The sequence below is a fragment of the Palaemon carinicauda genome, unplaced genomic scaffold, assembly GCF_036898095.1.
Source record: "Palaemon carinicauda isolate YSFRI2023 unplaced genomic scaffold, ASM3689809v2 scaffold360, whole genome shotgun sequence".
NCBI classification, from domain to species: domain Eukaryota; kingdom Metazoa; phylum Arthropoda; class Malacostraca; order Decapoda; family Palaemonidae; genus Palaemon; species Palaemon carinicauda.
This window is the reverse complement of record NW_027171281.1, coordinates 105028-127205: the sequence shown is the minus strand read 5'-3', so window position 1 is coordinate 127205 and position 22178 is coordinate 105028. Positions and strand designations below refer to the sequence as shown.

Below are 22178 nucleotides of genomic sequence, written 5' to 3'. Positions count from 1 at the left end.
CCAGTTTCGTCGCAATTGAAAACTTGCTGCGAACTGTAGCCTTCCTGCAGAGTCAACTCGTCGAACGTTTTAACAAAGGCTTCGGCGGCCTTCGTGTCCGAGCTGGCTGCCTCCCCATGCCGTACCACTGAATGGATGCCAGTCCTTTTCTTGAACTTCTCGAACCACCCACGAGAAGCCTTGAACTCTGGGGGTTCCTGCTGGGATGTTCCTTCTCCTGCTCCTTCTTCGGCCTGAGCACGCACGAGATCACCGAAAATGGCGGAGGCCTTCTGGCAAATTGTAGTCTCAGTGATGGTGTCTCCTGAGATCTCTTTGTCCTTGATCCACACAAGAAGCAGCCTCTCCATCTCGTCATGCACGTGCGTTCTCTTGTTGGAGAAAATAGTGACGCCCTTAGAAGGTGTTGCTGCTTTGATGGCCGCCTTCTGTTTCAGGATGGTGCCTATCGTAGACGGATTCCGGCCATACTCCTTGGCGATCGCACTTAAACGCATGCCAGACTCGTACTTTTTAATGATTTCAAGTTTCGTCTCCATCAAGAGCATCGTCTTCTTCTTCTTTCCTTCGGCAACATTCTTGGGACCCATGGCTACAGTAATACGTAATATAATACACTACGTAACGTTATATACAGTCTATGTATAGTAAACACTAATACAGTACAGTGCACAGTAACGAATGTTTATTAACGATAACACGTGGCGTACGAATGTACTGTATATTAACACTAAGTCAAACAAGCGAAAGCACACAATGTCTGTTAACGATACCGCGGTTGGAACGAAAAGAGAGAGAGAGAGATGAACGCCCGTGCGTAGGCAAGCTGGGATAGTTGCCGACCAATAGGAAAGCAGGATCTTATGGCGTCAGCTAGCGTCTGAGTAGGGAGATAACCAATGGGTGAGCGGGAGGCTGTAAGTGAGTCTACCCAAGTTCAAAGTCAGGCGGCGCGCGCTTTTTAAAATTACTCTCGGCGAAGAGTTGGGATCTCGTAAGGTTTTCGTATCCTGAAATTTTATCCGTATCCTGGGGCATAAAAATCTTGGAATCACTTTTCGCATCCTGAATTTTTCGTAAGCAGAAACTTTCGTATCCAGAGGTATCACTGTACAATGATGATATTAAAAAAGACGGCACTAAAATCTAGGCCAATCATACAAACTTCCTGACCACGATCATGAGTTTCTGTACAGGATTGGAGATTGTAAGAAGGGCATCACATACTCCAAGGCCCTTACAAAAGCCAAATTGCAAACTAAGCAACAGATTATTACCTTCAGCAAACCTATTTAGACATTTTGCCAAGACATTCAATAACTTTAGATAATGTGGGAGTTATGGAAATTGGGTGGTAATCAGCTGGACTTGAACTACCACAAGCACTCATAATGGAGTAACATTGCCAATTCTTCAACAAGTGCTAAAAGAACCTCTTCTTGCTAATTTGCTGAAAATAACAAATAACGTGGGAGGTGAGAAGTTTGTAGTCTTGATAAAAAACAAAGGAAATACCATTTCAGTCTACATCTCTATGAGCATCAATGCCCATCAAGAGAGCTTTAATTTCATGAGACCGAAAAGCTAAACTAGCAAGTTTAGCCTCAGGAAAACAGGAATGAAAATGATCAAGTTTCTCATTAGTATGCTTACTGTCAAAGACATCAGCCAAGAGGGTTCCCTTTTCCTTTGGACAGTAAGTGACAGAGATATCTAGTTTAAGTAAAGGAGATACTGTTACGTCTACACCAAAGAGTGCAGATTTAAGAGTAGCCCACCACTTATGTTACTGGGTTGTACTAGAAAGAGTTTCTTTTAACGTTCAATTGTATTCCTTTTCAATTGAAGCATATACTCTGTGAGTTAAAGCTCTTGGCTGAGTATAGTTATTTCAAGTCAAATCTGATAATCTGTTACCCTTCCAAAGATGACAGGACTCCTGCTTCTACAAATAAGCATGTCTACAATCATCATTAAACCAGGTTTTGTCTTCCACTTGGTACTTTAGCACATGGGAAGGAATACACCTATCAATTATGTTGACCAGGCTCAACACTATTATACAATTGTGACCAATTCAAGTTAAAAATAAAAACACTCAAAATGCCATTCCAGTCTGCTTGTGATTTTATATAAATCTTACATGTAAATGATACATCAGGGACAGGCTGCTTAGTCTTCACTCCTAATGAAATTAAGGCATGATCAGATGTCCCAATTGGAGAACCCACCTTACTTATCATAATGCAGGGGAGTCAGTGTATACTAGGTCTAAGCAGTTACCATACCTGGGAGTAGCTTTACTTCTGATTTGCTCACAACCTGATTCAGAATAAGTCCAAAGCTTTTAAACCATGGCAATCAGTAGGAAAAAACAATTTAACCACTCCCTATGGTGAGCACTAAAATCACCAGCAAAAACAAAAGAAGCCTCTCTATTATCATCTTGTATCTTAGCTATAATGGTAAGAAGACAATCGAAGCTAGAATCATCCATGTCTGGATTTCTGTAGATTGAACACAAATAGTTGTTATTCCATCCGCAAACTTTTATTAAATGAATCCCATGGCATCCACATTCATAACAGAACTTTAATGAAGTAGGGTAATCAGTCCTAATATACACTGCCATTTTGCTTGCCCTAGGAATGGGATCCTGTTTCAAAATTATTGGCTTCTTGAATCCAGTAATAAGGATTTCAGATGAGTGCCTCATTTCAGAACCCAAAGTTTCTGTAGATCAAAGAATATCATTCTGTCTAGACGCAGTTGTCAGGGCTTGAATATTGGCAAGCAGACCATGAATATTGCAATACAGTAAATGATTCTGGCAAAGTCTATGACATACTGGTCCCAGATTTTGCTTAATGTCTCCAGACAGAATAAGAATTAAAAGAAGTAAAAAAACATCATACTTAAAAAGTAACTTAAGAGTAATGCTAACAAAAAACTATATGTAGAGAAATATATATAAAGTGATTAATACAACCCATAGAGTAGAGATAAAAAGTCGGATAAAATTGGTCAACATGGCGGAGCTGACACCATGCAAGGATAAATACCCTCCTGGATAACCACTTCATCTGAAGGGATGACAGAAAGGGTGGTATTGAAAATTAATCCTTGTTAGGAAGACAGAGAAACAGATAAGGCAAAGACAACCTCTTGATAAACCACCAGGCATCTACAGCCCTTTTTATTAAGCTTGCCTTACACACCATTTCAAAGAAAACAAGAGGAAGAGAAGACAGATAAAATAGTGTTTCTAAGTGTACCTTGAAGCAAGAGAACTCTACCCCAAGACAGTGGAAGACCATGGTACAGAGGCTATGGCACTTCCCAAGACTAGAGAACAATGGGTTAATTTTTAGTGTCCTTCTCCTAAAAGAGCTGCTTACCATAGCTTATGAGTCTTCTACCCTTACCAAAGGGAAAGTAGCCACTGAACAATTAGTGCAGTAGTCAACTGCTTGTGTGAAGAAGAATTGTTTGGTAACCTCAGTGTTGTCAGGTGTATGAGGACAGAGGAGAATGTGGAAAGAATAAGTCACACTATTCGGTGTATGTGTAGGCAAAGGAAAAATGAACAGTAATGAGAGAGAGATCCAATATAGTACTGCCTGGGCAGTCAAATGACCCAATAACCGTAGTGGTAGTATCTCAACGGATTGCTGGTGCCTTGGCCAACCTACTACAAGAATATCTTCCTGGCAAGGAGGAGTAGTCTTACCAAGCATTGCTCCTAATGCTCCTAGCTTAACACTACATATGTTATCTCCCTGTTAGGGAGATACATTTTCAGTGTCCTAGTACTGACCTTTAAATCCTGTGATTTACTGTCAGGAGGTTGTTAGATTTACCTTTCCCACTGTTGTACGGGTTTAGGTTTTCTGTGTCCTAGTAGGGGATTCTATGTTCCTATGATTGGCTGTTAGAGGGTTTTTGGAGTTACCTTTATCACTTCTTTGCAGGACCAGAAAAGAAAAGAGCCTTTCAGCTTGATTCTACTCCCACCATTGAGAGTGTCTCCCTAGGATAAAAAGTTTGTATACTTGTAGGATCACATAACTTTTACAGTAATTTATATTTCTCTAGCTATACAAAACTGAGTTTGCAAATTAAATTTATCACCTCAATCACCACTCTCAGTCCTAGGCCTAAGGATGTAGCTGGCTATTGTATGACAGGTAGGTAGGTGGGACTTCCCCCTCAACAACCTGGCATTACCAACTGCTTTGCTAATTATCAGTTCCCATTACAGTAGTTCAGACTATGATGGACTACACAACAAATCCTGGGAACCAGTCTTCAATATTTTTATATCTGTTTTTTTTTTTTTACTTAATAGACTATGGTTTTTTTATTTATAGCCATTGCTGATAGTAATACCCAAGGCATTACCTGTCATTCAATAACTTGAAAAGAATTTATGTTTACCTTACAGGATATCTCATATTCTCCAACTTAAGGGTCTTTGTTGTTAAATAGATTTCTGATTTTAATTTTTAAAAATTCTACAGGTACATTTAATCATACTCAGCGATTGTTGCACTGGAAGCTGTCGTAATTTTTCTTTAGATCATGTAATTTTTGGATTTTAAGGAGTTCTCAGAGTCCATTATAAAAGGTTATTAGTTACATTTCTTATATTTATAGGATTACATTTAAAACATTCCTTTCATCTTCATTAAAATTTTTACTGACCATTGACAGTTTATACAAAGAACCATAAGTAATGCCTTTGCTGCACTACTTAAGTTTACAATGATTTTTGGGTTATTTTTATCTATGTACCTGTACTCCTTATCATTTTTTTATTTTGTAATATGGCTAGAACACTCTTCTAAGGGAGCGATAGACTATCTTGTGCAATTTTGACATTCAAAAGACCTACACAGTTATTTTAAACTCATTTTAGGGGGTGCTTTATTCTTGAAGTGGAGTTGATTGGAGTGAATTTATGAATTTTGGACCTTATGTCCCAACATTTGGACCTAGAAGGTCATTCAGCAACTATGCGATAGGAGGAACCTGCAGTTGTAGTATGAAGTAAATGTTGAGAGGTTGGACAGCAAGATAGAATCAAGGAGGCAGGGACTTAGGTATTGCAGAAGGCTAAAAAGTGAGTGTATCTAGGAGTCAAAAGAATGCTACAGAGATCTTTTATTAATACCTTCAGTGCATCACTTGAAGGCACTACTCTACAGGGGAATCTCAAGTTTAGGTGGTATGTACTATACGGTGTAATTAATGGAATTTAAGATTTTGAAGTATATCTTGGGTTGAATCAGTAAATTGACTATTGTCACTTCTTATTTCCACCCTCTTGGAAATATGTGACTTAGCTTTATGATTTAAAGCTATTAATCCTCTTAATAAATAAAATTTTCTTTTATTGTAGAATCTATTATTTTCATACTTCCCTTCAAATTACATCAGGTGCTGTTCCTTCTCCTCATTAAGTGGCAGTGATAAGTTTTCTCAGCTTACATTAAATTGATATTTAGCATCAGGACCCCCTCATAAACTTACCTACAGGGTCATGCTGTTTTGTCGGACAAAAGGTCGTGAAGCTGATGTGGCTAGTATTTTTTTTCATTTTAGGTTTAAAGTTTACACCTCTTATTTAGTAGCTTATGATTTAAAAATATGTAAGAAAGTATAGCTTATGATAAAAAATCATGAGAATTTTCTTAAAAGTTAAGTATAGTATACATAGCCAACCTCATTGAATGATATTAAGAGTATTTTTGATTGCTCAAAAATAGTTCTGTGGTTTAATAATACTGTATCTTTATTGCAGCTTATTCTTGATCACATAGCTAACAATTCTGATGACTATGGTGACAGTCAGCCGGTTCCCAGAGTTAGTAAAATAGCTAGCATCAAGGCTCATCAGTCAGGCATCAACAGCATTGCAATTACTTCCAAAAGTGGTGGCTTCCATCCTGACCATTTCCTCATAGCAAGTGGGGGTGATGATAACAAAATTGCCCTTTGGAAAATAACTGGACATCTAAGTAATGATAAAATATTCAGCATTTCTACCAGCCATGTCTGCGATGTTTATGGACATGCTTCACAGGTAACAGGTAAGTACACATGTATATCTCAATCAATAGGCTCAGCCCTTTTGTTTTCATTGTAGTGATTTAACTCAATGATAAACTTTTCTTGTCAGTTTGCCTACATGTAGGTTAAAGGAAATTAGGTAACTCTTGTCTGTAAAACCATGTAATAGCAATTTTTTCTTTAACTAAACTATTAATGGAATATCACATATTGTAACCAGACTTATTAGCAATAGCTAAAGAAAATTAGTTGGAATACCAGTTATAGGTCTCCCCCTTTACCTAGTCAGTTACTGTAATATATGTCACATGTCAACGGATAATGAGACATCAGATCATACGTTTTTTCACTTCATTACATGAAGGTTTGTGAATACACTTTGCACAATGAGATACTAACAGGCAAGTACCCAATTGTTCTTGTGAGGGTTCGAGTGGTACTGTCATTCCATCTGAGCAAGAAATGCAATGTTGCTGAAACTATTAGATTTGTGGAAACTTCCACTGAGATGGAAATATACTGTTACCATACAACTTAAGACATGTCACTTATAAGACTTAAAACATGTCACTTATAAGAGTTCAATGATTTTGCACAAAAATTTATAACAGTCATAGTACTGTACTCTTAAAAAGGCCATTAGCTATGCAAGGCTTGGGACACTACTCCTCCCCATGCTCCTCACTCCGGAGGAGGTGCACACTTGCCCTCTTTAGTCTATATGGTATATAGAGGACACTCCGATCTGGAATAGGGCGTGCCATGTAATAAACTGAAAATGATATATACGTGGAAATCACCCCAAAAAATAAACATATTACACAAAAAATAAAAAAGGAAATATTGTATATAGAAATGTACACAATAAATGGAAAATAATTCCACTCATTTCTTCTTGTGACCTTTGTAATCATAATAAGAATACCCAAAGATAAAAAATAATAATATCAATATTACACAACTTCAACAATAGCCTCCCTCTGGTTGCGGGCAATAAAGGCATGAACAGGTAGGATAGGGGTAGGAATAGGCATTCCTTCATCCCTCAATTTTACTTATTTGGGTTTAAAGCAAAATTTTGCAACACAAACCCCCATCACAGTATCACCATTTTCAAAATGAATACATGTACTACACTTCCACTTGTTACTATTGATCAGTGGTCACTAGCCAATTTCCGTGAAAATTATTCAGCTTCCCTGCCTTTCCCATATTATAACTCTAATTAAGTACAAGGTATTCACATCTACTAGCCAATTTCCGTGAAAATTATTCAGCTTCCCTGCCTTTCCCATATTATAACTCTAATTAAGTACAAGGTATTCACATCTACACATTCTCTAACTCTGCCTCGCCTGGAGGATGAACTTTAATCCCGTAGCCATTTGCCCTTCGGGAACTTCCCGGTCCCCTCAACCGGGAATCATATAAATATATCATTAATGCAGCATCCACCTGATGGATCACACCTGACCTCTCTCTCTCTCTCTCTCTCTCTCTCTCTCTCTCTCTCTCTCTCTCTCTCTCTCTCTCTCTCTCTCTCTCTCTCTCTCTTATCAGATACACTCAGTACTATATCATACATATTTCTAGACACAGCAAAATTACCACAACACTTTACTTCACTACATTAAACACAAACATAAGAATACATTGTTATCTTCAAGTTTATCTAGAACACGTCAAAAGAAGAAATGAGTTCTGTTCAAACAACAACATAAAATTCCTACTCATTAACTTGGTTAATGTCACATATGCAGGGTAAGGGGGTACACTCTGTTTGACACTTTTGAAAAAAAACCTCTTCCAGAACCACATGTATATGTGCCTGAGGATGTTCAGACATTGCTCAACTAATAATGTTTTGTATCACTATTATGTTAGATTTAACCATCTTTACTCAGGTTGGACCCAAATACGCTGGCTCTAGTTTGTGTTTCCTAGGTTGTAATCATTTCAAATACACACAGCCGCTCACAAATACCTTTACCAGTGCAGTTTTGAACTGATCCTCATACTTTGAGTTGTGTTTTTCATTAGCTCTTCTCAAAAACCTTTCAGTGGTGCTCATTACTCTCCTTAAGAGATTTAGCAAATAGACTCTGTATTGCTCAGTTGAATAATTTGGCAACTGTTGCGAATATATCAGGACCGTAAATGGTAACACAGGATCCTGTCCATACACTAAAGGGAAAGGTGTGTCCCTGAGTGAAGGAATTACATGCAATTTTCAAAGTTAGCTCAGCCGTAGGAAGCATGACGTGCCAATGACGGGGGTCACAAGCCACTAAGTAGCGTAAAATTTCCACCACTTCCCTATTATGAAATTCCACTAGAGATTCCACTAAGTCATTAGCTGAAGGCTTACATGTGGTCACTGAAAATTGTACAATTTTCATGAAGTCTGTAACCGATTTCACCACTTAATCTATAAACTCGAGTCCATTATCACTTATCAAAATTTTTGGGCAACCAAACCTAGTAATGAAAGAGCATAGCACCTGGGCTAATGAATTTGCTGATTTATCCTACATTGCATAAGTATGAGTGTAATGTGTAAATGTATCCACAAATATACATACAGTACTGTATGTACTTATGTTGTGTTAAACCAGTAGGAAATGGTTCTACCACATCCATTTGAACCTTATAAGATTTAATAGCAATCACAGGCCACACTGCGCTTTGAAACAGTTACAAGCATAACAACATTTTATATACCTTTCTATAGATTTTTTCATTCCTAACCAAAATAAAGGATTCACATGCTTTCCTTAATATCCTATCAATCCCCAAATGCCCTACATCCAGACTTGAATGTACAATGTAGATGGCTCGATTAATTGAAGAAGGAGGAAGAACTACTAATGCACAAATTTCCCCTCCCTTCTTCTCGTGAGCACAATATAAGATATTCTTTATAAAAAGATTCTCACAAGACACATTCGGAAACGATGTGTAACTACCTGACTCCCCTTTAATCACTGCTTGTACTCTTTCCATTCATTTCTCTTTTTTTTCTGTCCCTCTCGGACTTCCTTTATGACCCAACCTCCTAGGGCAATAACACCTGCATCATCAGGGCACTCATTCTGGACACCTCCAAACCTGTTCCTGTCATCCACACACATTCACGTTTACTATTTCCCTCTTTCTCTCTCACTAACATGTCCACTCTCTCTCTCTCTCTCTCTCTCTCTCTCTCTCTCTCTCTTGTGGATCTCATTTTCTGATTGCTCCTTGCGTGAATTCATATCCCGTTTTCTATTTTGATAGGGTACCTCAACATTTTGGGTTTGAACTTAATTCCTAGTTTTATACCCTAGTAGTTACTCCTACTACTGCACACCTCTAGAGAGGACATCAGTTACTTTGTTAGCCTTACCCTCAATGTGGTCAAACCCTTTTATGTCGAACTCTAGCAATTCAATCCACCTCGCTTGTCGAGATGTCAAGTCTCCCTTGTAAAATAAATCACATAAGAGCCGACAATCACTTTGAAACTCAGTCACCATATATAACCTCTCTAGGACCCAAAGAATAGTCAATGTCTCTCGATCGAATGTACAAGTACTATAATTCTTTTCTGCCTCTTTTAATGCCCTGGAAGAGAAACAAACAGGTTGCTCTCTACCCTCATCATCTCATTGAGAAATTATGCCACCAATTAGCTATGCTACTCGTATTTTGTCACAAAAAGTGGGCTATCAAATCTAGGATATGCGAGTAACTCATCGCTAATTAAGGTAGCTTTGAATTTGTTAAAGGCCCTTTCTTCTTCCACTCCCCAATTTAATACTTTTTGTTTTTTTAAAGCATCTAATGGTCTTACTATCTTGCCAAAACTTCGTTTGAATTTACAGTAATACTAAGCGAGGTCAAGGAACCCGGCCACTTCCTTAGGGATATGCGCCCTCGGGAAATCTCTAATTGCTTCTACTTTACAGGGGCAGGGTTGGATATGACCTAAAAATTCAACCGGTTTAAAGAATTTTCTGGGCTCCGACCCGTGTCGCCCAGTGAAATGCTCCTATAGCACCATTTCTAAGGTATATAACTGCTATATATTACCAGAGAAAAAATTGCATGGGAATGCCAGGTTGAACCCAGCTCGCTCACCTGTATAAGGTGTCGATATAATACTGGGGCGCGATAAATCACAACCAGAGGCCTCGCACCATTTAGATGTCTCCTGTCAAAATCCCCGAACAGCGAGGCGCCGTTCAACCTCGTACTACTACTAACCAACCCACGCCAGTGACGTCACTCCTAATATAGCACGCAGTTTGTTAACAATACTTTGTGTTGTGTGTAAATTTCGCTGGTTTTTCTCTGGATTTACCTCAAGATGTCCGACTCCACTGTCACTACTTCTAAGTTAAGTACCAGAGCTATGAGTTTTTAGATTTTGGAGGGGGCCTTGTCCATTTTTGTTTATATTATTCAGTTTTTTATTCACGACCTTGCTGGGTCTCCCTCGGGACAGGCTCCTTCCTCTCTCTCTCTCGTTCGTTCTAACGATTTTCAATTAGTCCTCCATACTGATTGTTTCTCGTTGTGAACTTTATGGATCTCCACGGTTCACACACCGTATCAATTTTATATTGTCCTGTTTTATGATAACAGTTATTTCATATTCATGTGCGTATATTGGAGGTTGGCATGCCTGATCGCCATCGGCGTTCTTTTCCACATATCATATCTTAGCTTATTTACGTTCGCACGCCACGGACTCGCTTACTATTTTAACGTAATTCGTATGATTGCATTAGTTCGAGGGGCTTTCATGAGTCAGTTATTACAATTTAGTTTTCATTTTGTTAGCACTTCACTGACCCTGTGTTCTATGGTAGCCCTGCCTACTCCTAGCGCCATCAGGCTTGTTCTTTCCTGTCTCTTGTTCGCGCCCTCGTTTGTTTTACGATTGATTTATAGCTAATTTTATTATTATTATTATCATCCAGCATGCCTTCCTCTCTTATTTACCATGTGTTATGTTTTTTATAGTGTTTTAATCTTTCCACGTGATCATATCAATCGTGGGTCTGGCAGGTTGGTATACCTGATATCGTCTCGGAGCCAACCTACTCCTAGCCTCCTCCCGCCGATATCTTATAAGCACCTTTGTACTCCTCCCGCCGATATCTTAAAAGCACCTTTGTACTCCTCCCGGGGGCATCCGCTTTGCACGGGCAGTTTCCCGTTGTTCTGTGAGGCATTCTATTATTATTCATTAACGTACATTACGTTTCCCCACTACTCTACCCAGTCGTAGTCGTTTCTTTCCGTCGCTCGTTTGGCCGACGATCGGCGGGGAGTTTCGACTCGTTCCGTGGTACCTTGTTATGTTATTTAATATTAAGTTGTGTACGGGCTTCTCCCGCTTGGTCCCGCATGTCACGGACCCTTTTAAGATCCCCCCCCCTCTGTCACGCACCTCACGGACCTCATATAGATATATATATATGTTTAAAGACTTCCATTACGGGATCCCCGGGAGTAGCTTTTATTCATTACCATTCGGTCGAGTTTTTTAGTTGAGCCCCGGAGCCAACGTTATTCATTATTACTTGGATTCCCTTTATATTTTAGTTGGGATAATTATAACTATATATATTCAACTTTTATACCATGATAGTAACTTTTATGATATTTAAGCACTGGGACCTTCGGCCCCTAATTGCTTTCCTTTAAGATACTCATGTATCTTTTATCTTACAGACTGTCCGCTGTGCGATGACGACATGTGTCGCTGTTCTCTCAGTCTCAAATCGCCTCCACGTCCTTCTCCCCCGCCTTTAACCCCATTTATGAGGCTCAGACCTCCTTCCGTGGCTACCAGCGTCACAGAGGTGCCAGGGGTGCCTTTCGCGCCCGAGGTAGCGGAATGGGTTACCACCGGGGAAAGTCTTCCCGTGGAAGCAGAGGAGGCAAATCATCCTCCACCCAATGAGACAACGCAGGTAGGAGGGAGACTGTACCTTTTTCGAGACCGTTGGAAGTTCAGCGATTGGGCTTCCAGCATTATCTCCAAAGGACTAGGGTGGAGCTGGATACAGGGACCTCCTCCACCGAACAGCTTTTACCAATTGCCAACAGAAGAACTATGTTCCTTCACGACAGATCTGCTACAAAAGAATGCGATCCAAAGCATACATCGCTTAAGATTTCAAGGGCGCTTGTTCAGCGTGCCAAAGAAAGGCTCAGACAAACGAAGGGTAATCCTGGACCTGTCTCGTTTAAATTCCTTCATTCGTTGCGACAAATTCCGTATGCTTACCGTCTCGCAGGTGCGGACCTTACTTCCCCGTAGGGCCGTCACCACCTCCATCGATCTTACCGATGCCTACTATCACGTTCCAATAGCAAGGCATTTTCGTCCTTTTCTGGGCTTCAAGCTAGGCAAACAAGCCTACGCATTCAAAGTGATGCCGTTCGGGCTCAACGTGGCACCCAGAATCTTCACCAAACTAGCAGAGACAGTCATTCAAGAGCTTCGCACTCAGGGAATACAGGTAGTGGCCTATCTAGACGATTGGCTAATCTGGTCAGACAATGCCCAGAATTGCCGCGTAGCAACGAACAAAGTCCTCACCTTCCTTCGTCAACTGGGATTCCAAGTCAACTTCGGAAAATCCCGCCTGGTCCCGGAGACCAAGTTTCAATGGCTGGGTCTACAATGGGACCTATGCTCCCATACGCTGTGCCTCCCCAAAGCCAAAAGGAAGGAGATTGCGAGGAAGACGAGGCAATTTCTCAGGGAGAAGTTGACCTCCAGAAGGAACCAAGAGAGGATCCTAGGTTCCTTGCAGTTCGCCTCCGTGACAGACATCGTCTTACGGTCCAAACTCAAGGACATAAACAGAGTGTGGAGATCCAGAGCAACCGCAAAACACCACGACAGACGTGCCCGCCTTCCCCCACTCCTGAAGAAAAGTCTACAGCCTTGGACGAAGGTCAAGATTCTCTCCCAGTCGGTACCCTTACAACATCCGGTCCCGGGACTCGTCGTCCACACAGACGCCTCCTTAACAGGGTGGGGAGGTTACTCCGAACACAAGAAAGTCCAAGGGTTATGATCATCAGTCTTCCGACACTTGCACATCAACGTCCTCGAGGCCATGGCAGTCTTCCTCACTTTAAAACGTCTCAATCCAGCCAGGAATCTCCATATCAGACTGGTTCTCGACAGTGCAGTTATAGTTCACTGCCTCAACAGAGGAGGCTCCAGATCAGCCCAAATAAACCACGTCATGTTGCAGATTTTCTCCATGGCGGCAATGCACAAGTGGCACCTGTCAGCAGTCCATCTAGCAGGAGTCCGTAATGTGGTAGCAGACTCCCTTTCCTGGACGACTCCGCTAGAGTCGGAATGGTCACTAGACCATCGATCCTTCCAGTGGATACTATCTCAAGTCCCGGGTCTCCAGGTGGATCTGTTTGCGACGGAATTCAATCGCAAACTAGATTGTTACGTAGCCCCCAATCTGGACCCTCAGGCTTATGCCACGGACTCTATGATTCTAGATTAGAATACCTGGAAGACGATTTATCTGTTTCCTCCGGTGAATCTCCTGCTGAAAGTTCTGCACAAACTCAGATCCTTCAAAGCTCGAGTGGCTCTCGTAGCCCCCAACTGGCCCAAGAGCAATTGGTTCCCCTTGTTGCTAGAGCTAGGTCTCAGCCCCCGGCGGATTCCCAATCCGGTGCTCACACAGACAGTACAAACTCGCAATGTGTTCGCTTCCTCAAGGATTCTGAATGCCCTAACTTTATGGACTTCATGAAGTTCGCAGCCCAATGAGGTGCGAGCATCGATCCTTCGAATACTATTTTCCTGGAATCCGACAAAAGGGAATCTACTCTCCGACAATATGACTCAGCTGTCAAGAAATTAGCTAAGTTCTTGAGAGATTCCCAGGTTGAGAAAATGACAATGAACCTAACTGTGACATTCTTCCGGACTCTCTTCGAATCAGGCCTGGCAGCCAGTACCATTACTACAATTAAGTCAGCCTTGAAAAAGATCTTCCATATTGGTTTTGGCATTGATTTAACGAATTCATATTTCTCATCCATTCCGAAAGCTTGTGCCAGGCTAAAACCTTCCACTCGCCCTAGCGCAGTTTCCTGGTTTTTAAACGATGTTCCTAAGCTGGCCTCTGAAACTCCAAATGAATCCTGTAACTATATGGCATTATTAAGAAAGTCATTTTCCTTTTGAGCCTCGCCTCTGGCTCCAGAATCTCGGAATTGTCAGCTTTATCTAGAAACCCAGGTCACATAGAGTTTCTCCCTTCCGGTGAGGTCCTTCTCTCCCCTAACAAAGTGTTCCTGGCTAAAAATGAGGATCCCCAGAACAGGTGGTCCTCCTGGAAGATTGTTCCACTTCCTAGGGATCCATCCCTGTGCCCAGTTACCACCCTGAAATCCTACTTAAGTAGAACTTCCACTACAACCACAGGGCCCTTATTTATTAGAGAGCACGGAGGAACTATTACCCTTAAGGGATTCAGGCAACAAATTCTTTACTTTATTAAACAAGCTAATCCTGAATCATTCCCACATGTCCATGATATTCGAGCTGTGGCTACCTCAATTAATTTTTTCCACCATATGAAATTTGATGAGCTCTCAAAATATACGGGTTGGAAGTCCCCTAAAGTTTTCAAACGCCACTACCTAAAACCTTTAGAAGCTCTTAGATTTGCCACAGTAGCTGCGGGGAATGTGGTTCCTCCCGAGGGTACCGAGTCCTAATCACAACGTCTTGCTCTGTCCTCTTTCCCTTGCCTGGCTTACCTGTTGTTCCTACCTGTTTTATTTACCATGATGTATTATTTATTATTCAATTGATCGATTTCTCGAATTATTTTGATCTCACTTGTTTTTGGGAATCCCCGAGCTGATGTCCCTTTGTTATGTTAATTATTTATATCTATGATTGTATGCTTTACTGCATTTTGCTTACCAAGCTGTATTAACATTATTCATACTTGTTGACTTTCCCTTCGAGTTTCATTTTGTTTATGTATCATGTCTAATTGTCTCTGTCATTTACGTGTTGATCTGTTTACGGGTTTCCATGTCCCTCTTTTTTTATATTAAAATTCATCAGCTATATTAATTTTGTGTTATTCCCTCCAGGTAGTTAGCCTTATTGGGTCCCCATTCTCTGGTACGATTTCTCTGGGCGACACGGGTCGGAGCCCAGAAAAGGGATTTTGACGAAGGAAAAATCTATTTCCGGGCGAGAGACCCGTGTCGCCCAGTGAACCCGCCCGTCCCTCCCTAATTGGGCCCCAATCTGGGGTGCTATAAGGAGTGACGTCACTGGCGTGGGTTGGTTAGTGGTAGTACGAGGTTGAACGGCGCCTCGCTGTTCGGGGATTTTGACAGGAGACATCTAAATGGTGCGAGGCCTCTGGTTGTGATTTATCGCGCCCCAGTATTATATCGACACCTTATACAGGTGAGCGAGCTGGGTTCAACCTGGCATTCCCATGCAATTTTTTCTCTGGTAATATATAGCAGTTATATACCTTAGAAATGGTGCTATAGGAGCATTTCACTGGGCGACACGGGTCTCTCGTCCAGAAATAGATTTTTCCTTCGTCAAAATCCCTTATTTATACTCTGTTAAATTCATTTTCATACCATTACAGAGCAATGCTTTTAAAACTTTACAAATATTGATATTATGTTCTTCAGCCGTTTTCCCTGTAATTATGATATCGTCTAGATAAACAAGAACATTATAGCCAATTAAGGGAGACAATACTGCCATCATTGCCCTAGAAAAATGACTGGGAGCATTTTTAACCCCAAATGGAAGAAAATTAAAATGACAAGTTGATCATTGGCTATAAATGCCATTTTGCATTTACTGTCTTCCTGAATGGGTATTTGATCGTATCCAGATTTTAGATTGACAGTTGTAAAATATTTACTATCCCGTACCTTTACAAGTAATTCTTTGGTTGAGGGCAGTGGAAATGCTTTGTCTTTAGTGACTGCTTTCAACTTCCTATAATCAACACACAATCTTACCGAGCCATTCTTTTTCCTAACTGCTACAATTGGAGAAGCACAAGATGATTAGCCCTGCTCGATAATCCCTTGTTCCCTTAATTTACTAATTCCCTTTTATATCTCTCCCTGGAATTGTATGGTTACCTTATAAGGCCTTGACTTGATTGGCTCCGATTCTCCCGTTTCAATGCTAAAGGGTAATCAATCAATCCTCCCGTGTGGCTCGACTCCAGTTGCAATGGCATCGGGATAACTATTGACAATGTTACTAACTACAAGTTGATATTCTATGGGACAGTTTTTGAGCTTGCCAAATCAAGTTCTGGGTGCGTTTGTCTGTGCGGGCTGGAGTCGCGGTGGGGAGAAATAGTTAAGAAAAGTACAAATTATTCCTAGATTTTTTTCATTTTATTATCATACTGCATAAATTGTATTTATTGTTTATTGATTCTCCAGTCCTTTTCTAAAAGAATTATCTTTATTACAGTGACAGTGCCCTGCACCCAGCAGTGATTACAGTATAGGCAAGATGAAGTTGTCAAAAGAAAAGTTACTCAAAACTTGTTTTGTTGTTCTAACTTCTTCCCGTACACTGATGAGTGATTCAAGCATGCCCTACTACATTGTGATGTACAGTAATCCCTCGCCATTTCGCGGCTCAAGTTTCGCGGTCTCAGTGCATCGCGGATTTTCAAAAATATTCATCAATAATTAGAAAAAAAATTGTGCGAGAGTTACGCGGGCGCTAGCAGAAGGTAGAGAGTACAGTAGAACATCAGGTATCAACACGGAGATGGCGCGCAACTCAAAATCCACCTCTCTGATTCGCTGGCCATCTCGGCTCCAGAATCTCCCAAGCTGATTGGCCAAGCCGCCGAGACGCTTTACCCAGCATCTCTCCCTGCCGTGCGCCCCGCGAAGGGAGACCGTATTCATTGTTCTCTCTCGCTTCGCTTGTGTTGCTTAGTCTTGCCACGTGGAACTTTTAGCTGTTTTCTTGTGCTTTTTAGTATAAAATAGTGGTTGTGACGCCCTTAAAAATGGCTCCTAAACATCCTCTATCCTCTACATCCTCTAGTGAACCCAAGAAGAGGAGAAAAATGATGATGGTGAACGAGAAAGTAAAACTATTGGACATGCTTAAGCTTAGCAGGCAGTAGCTATGCGTCTGTTGCCTGCATTTAGGAGTGAATGAATCAATGGTTCGCCACATAAAAAAAGATGAAATGAAAATACGTAAAACTACCTCAATAACGTTCTCCAAGGATACTAAGCGCGTTGTAACTCCTCGTAATAAGACGATTGTGCAAATGGAGAATGCATTATCAATGTGGATATCGGATTGTCGGGAAAAGAAGGTTAGTCTCGATACCAACATGATTCGAACGAAAGCCAAAACCCTGTATGATAGCCTAGTTCCTGAAGGAAAATCTAATGAAGACGACGAAGGTGAAGATAACGACGAAGATGATGATCCTGCCCCAAGAGAAAAACGTGGTTTTGTTGCCAGCAAGGGCTGGTTCGAGAAATTCAAGAGGAGGTTTGGCCTTCGCAGCGTTCCTTTGTATGGGGAAGCCGCCTCGGCAGATCAAGAGGCAGCTCTTTGTTACGTCGAGGACGAGTTCCCGAAATTAATTAAAGAAGGTGGCTATCTCCCGGAGCAGGTGTTCAATATAGATGAGACTGGCGTCATCTGGAAGAGGATGCCGTCCCGGACATTCCTTTACAAGGACGCAGTAAAGAAGCCAGGGTTCAAGGCCCACAAAGATCGCGTCACTCTCCTCATGTGCGGGAATGCCGCGGGCATCATGCTCAAGCCTGGCTTAATTTACAAGTCCATGAATCCTCGGGCTTTGAAAAACAAAAACAAAGCCTTGCTGCCCATCCACTGGATGAGTAATAAAAAGGCATGGATAACTAAAGCCCTCACACTCGACTGGATCGTGAACTGCTTTATCCCACAGGTGAAGCTGTAGCTCACGGAGAATGGGCTGCCCTTTAAAGTCCTCCTCTTGATGGACTGTGCAGGCGGACATGCAACGAATCTGCATTATGACAGGGTCCAAGTGGAGTTCCTGCCCCCCAACACCACTTCCCTCATACAACCAATGGATCAGGGGGTCATTCGGGCTTTCAAGGCCCTCTACACAAGGTCCACGATGGAGGGCCTCATCTCCTCCATCGATGAAGATGACGATGACTTCAGCCCCAAGAGATATTGGCAGGAATACAACATTGCAACGTGCCTGGCCAACATTCAGAAAGCTCTTAATGAGATGAAACAGCAAACATTGAATGCAAGTTGGAGAAAATTGTGGCCAGACGTTGTTCATGACTATGAGGGCTTTACGCCAGACGAAGTTCACCACTCCGCCGTAGATAAGGTTGTGAGACTGGCACGGTTAGTAGCCAACGAAGGTTTCTCTGACATGACGACGGATGACGTCAACTCACTGATCGAGTACCACTTAGAGCCCCTAACCGACAAGGACCTTGTTGAAATGACAAGATCAGCGAGCGAGGAGGCAGCTGATGTCGGCGACGATGACGAAGCTGAAGAACGTGGCCTTACCTTGGACAACCTGCAAGAGCTCTGCAACATGGCACGGGCCATCGAATTTAGTAACTGTATTGACAGTGTAATGGCGTTGTACAAGAGCATCTTTGCTCGTATGAAAAAACGTCAACAACTTCCTAGTGCGCCGAAAACCTTCTGTAGAAGCATCTGATACTCCTCCTGCTGCCTTTCCGGCTTCCCACGGAGCCACTACGCTGCCTCCTGCTCTATTGGAAGCTGTCGTTGATGATCCATGCCCCTATCAACTGACGATGAGGCATCACCTGAGGAGCAGTAAAGCTCTCATTAACCTGTGCAGTAAATCATCTTCATCTTCTTCACCTCCATCATACTGCACAAGTGTTTCATTGTCATTTATCAAGATCATCATTATTTATCAAGATCATCGTCATTGTTAGAGGTGAGTTACGTATCTTGCTATAAGAATAAAAGAGGTCTAAAATCATATCTACAGTATATACACGTACACTATTTATATCTACATATGTATGTACTGGTACACTTACACTCTATGTATAAATGTAAATGTGCTTACAGTATATGTAATGTATTAAATACTGTATATTACAGTATTTATACAGGACAGTACTTTATTTTATATACAGTGTATAATTTATACTGTAATATCAATATTTATTTACATGTTTCTTCAATGTTCTAATGATAACATATGCATTTATAGGGTTAATATACACATATTGTTATTATATATACATGTACATGTACACAAAAAATGTACGTATTCCAAAAATAAGGAGGGAACCTACTTCGCGGTTTTTCACCTATCGCGGTTGGTTCTGGTCCCCATTAACCACGATAGGTGAGGGATTACTGTAATTGTTTTTTTTTTATATATATTGACACGGAGTTTCCATGGATTGTGTTTCACATACTTGTCCCCAGAAACAAGTGAACATAAAGTGACATAGAAAAGTTTTCAGTGGCAGCCAAACTTTTAAGTGTTGTCAACGTCCAAACCCGGCTGACTGTTCATGCAGATAATGAACCACAGTGTTGCTGGGTTCTCCTTTAAGCTTGAAGTTTTTTCTGTCATAAGCTTAATACTTTCTCTGGATAATATATACATTAAACAGAAAGGCTCTGTCTTGATGTTAACATTTAGAAATTTGCATCACAAACCAGATAGGGCTTTATCCTGAAAAAGGGCTCATAGTGATATATCTCTTTTTGTGTGTGACTAACAATGATTGTAGCTGCCGGAGTTGGCTGCTGAAAACATTTTGTGACTGGACGTTTAGTGTAGCGGTAGTGTTGTTTGAGATAGTTGGACCACCCAGGCAGTACATACGGTGGCGTTTATTATGTACTATAACATGCAGATGTTTGTAGCATACCTTTAGGAACTTACTATATTGTATTTGATATGCTATTTAGCCATCCCCTCTGGGTGTAACACTGAGGTTTTAAATATTTAACTTAGCCGGTGAATATATAATAGCTGCTACTCAGCGGCTCGACAGAAAACACACTCAAAAAACTCGCGAGCGATCGCTATGAAGGTTGCGGGTGTGCCCACCAGCGCCAACTATCGGCCAGATACCACTCTTGCATGTAAACAAACCCTTCAATTCTTCTCTGTCGACCTTGACGACAAGACGTATCATTACTCGCTGTAGAACCTGGAGTTTTCTTAACATATTTGGTGAAGTACTTCATTTTGGTTTGAGCTTTCGCAGTGCAGGTGTTTTATCTTCAACTTAAATCTTGAACTCGTTTTTGGATAGATTTAATTTTTGATGACTTTGGATTGTTTTTTGGACTTTCTTTGACTTTTAAATGGCCGACCCTTCCCTTAGAACGGAAGTGTGTTTTAGGCTTTTAGCAATTATCTTATCACGTTATAAATTAATTATAGATTTTCCTCTATATATTTTATATCTCAACCGCCTTTATTAGGCCTCTTCGATTAGCTTTCCATTTATAATAAACATCAACATAAATTTTAATGACTTGTTTATATGCGACCTTTCCTGAGAGTAGGCGGTCCTAACTTGGAAACCGAAGTTAAACAACGTTGAGCCCTTTCAATCGTAAATAACTTTTACAGAGCTAATGATTTAAAACTTATTAAATGAATGTTTTTTAGTAGATATTTTATGAAAGATTTTCTTTGAATAGTCTTCGTACTGTTTCAAAGATGAACTAACGTTTAGTTTATTTATGCTACGCAGTTTGCGCTCTATCGTTACGATAGAGAGAGAGAGTATCACAGTTTCACTTTACAGAAAGAGTAAATCGATTCTGACGTTTTGTTCATTCTTCTTTCAAAGCTTAAATGTTTTAAATTCTATTTTAAAGGAACTTTTTAATTGAAAAACCTTTCAGTTTTTTCCTTTGGTCAAATAACCTGTTTATTGACGAAACGTAAGTGGGCTCTTCTCTTCGGTGCGAAATCAAGAGAGAGAGAGAGAGAGAGATAGAGACGGAGAGAGAGAGAGGAGAGAGAACGTTCCGATCTTTATTCTCGTCCCAAGCGAGTAACGTTGTTCTCGAGTTTCTCTCGTCCCTAGTCTCTGTACGGGGAGAAAGGATAAAACGTTTTTAGTTTTTATTCTCGTCCCAAGGCACTGTACGGTGAGAGATTGAAAACGTAGTTTTGAATGAACTAGTGTTTAGTCTCTTTCCCAGCCACTGATTTTTTTATCTTAAAATATGTTTACTGTTTTTTGCTTGTATTAATGTGCTTACATTATATGACTGATTTCGCAATTATAACCTTTTGATGAGGGTAGAATTGCGTGCTTCAGGTAGAAATCAGTTTTATTCATACCTAATGTGAATTGTTAAAAAATTCGATTTCAGTGAAATAAGTGCAAAACAGAAAATCGTAGTGATAAAGTGATATTGCGCAAAGTGTTATCAGTGTTGCGACCGAGGGTTCGTCTGTTCGTGCCTGTCGTTCGCCTAGTCCGAGACCTCTTGCAAGCTCCCAAGCCCAGGGGAGAAGTAATGTCGTACGACTTATGGGTTCGAGAGGCCTTGATCAGCGAACAGACGTTCCCTCTATGGTATCAGGCGTATCTCACCAAGATCACCCCTACCATAAGGCGAGAGAGACGATTTTCTCCTCGTCATCCGAAGGCTTTTCGCATAAGAAACCGTGGAACAAGGTTTCGAGGCCCTTTAAGCGAAAGTCAGTCCTTTCAGGACAGGTCCAGCGTCCTGGTTTTAACTATTAGGACAGCTCTGACCCTATGCAATCATCAGAAGACTGCTTGCCGCCTAAACAAAAGCGTAACACAGGCTCCGAGAGTCTTTTTGTAGGCAAGGTTTTGCAGTCACAGACGTTACCCTCGTCTCTTACCGCAACCATTCCCGTTGATCCTAAATGGGTTGTACGGTAAGACATGCAGAATAAGCTTGCCTCTCTTATGGAAGACTTTTCTGCCGATAAGGTTCACGTTGATCCTAGCCGTTTATCTCATCGAGATCCTGGCCTTCAGCCGCCCAAACGAACCTTTGTGCGTCCTGTTGA

General features: G+C 41.1%; 1 protein-coding gene across 1 annotated transcript in view; it reads left to right on the top strand.

The window, feature by feature from the left end:
- LOC137636703 (uncharacterized) overlaps positions 1-22178 on the top strand; it is a 43540-nt gene that overhangs the window by 12860 nt on the left and 8502 nt on the right. Inside the window, exon 2 of the mRNA XM_068369082.1 lies at positions 5804-6092. Within this exon, the coding sequence (XP_068225183.1) occupies positions 5804-6092 (289 nt within the window). The remainder of the gene's footprint in view (positions 1-5803; positions 6093-22178) is intronic.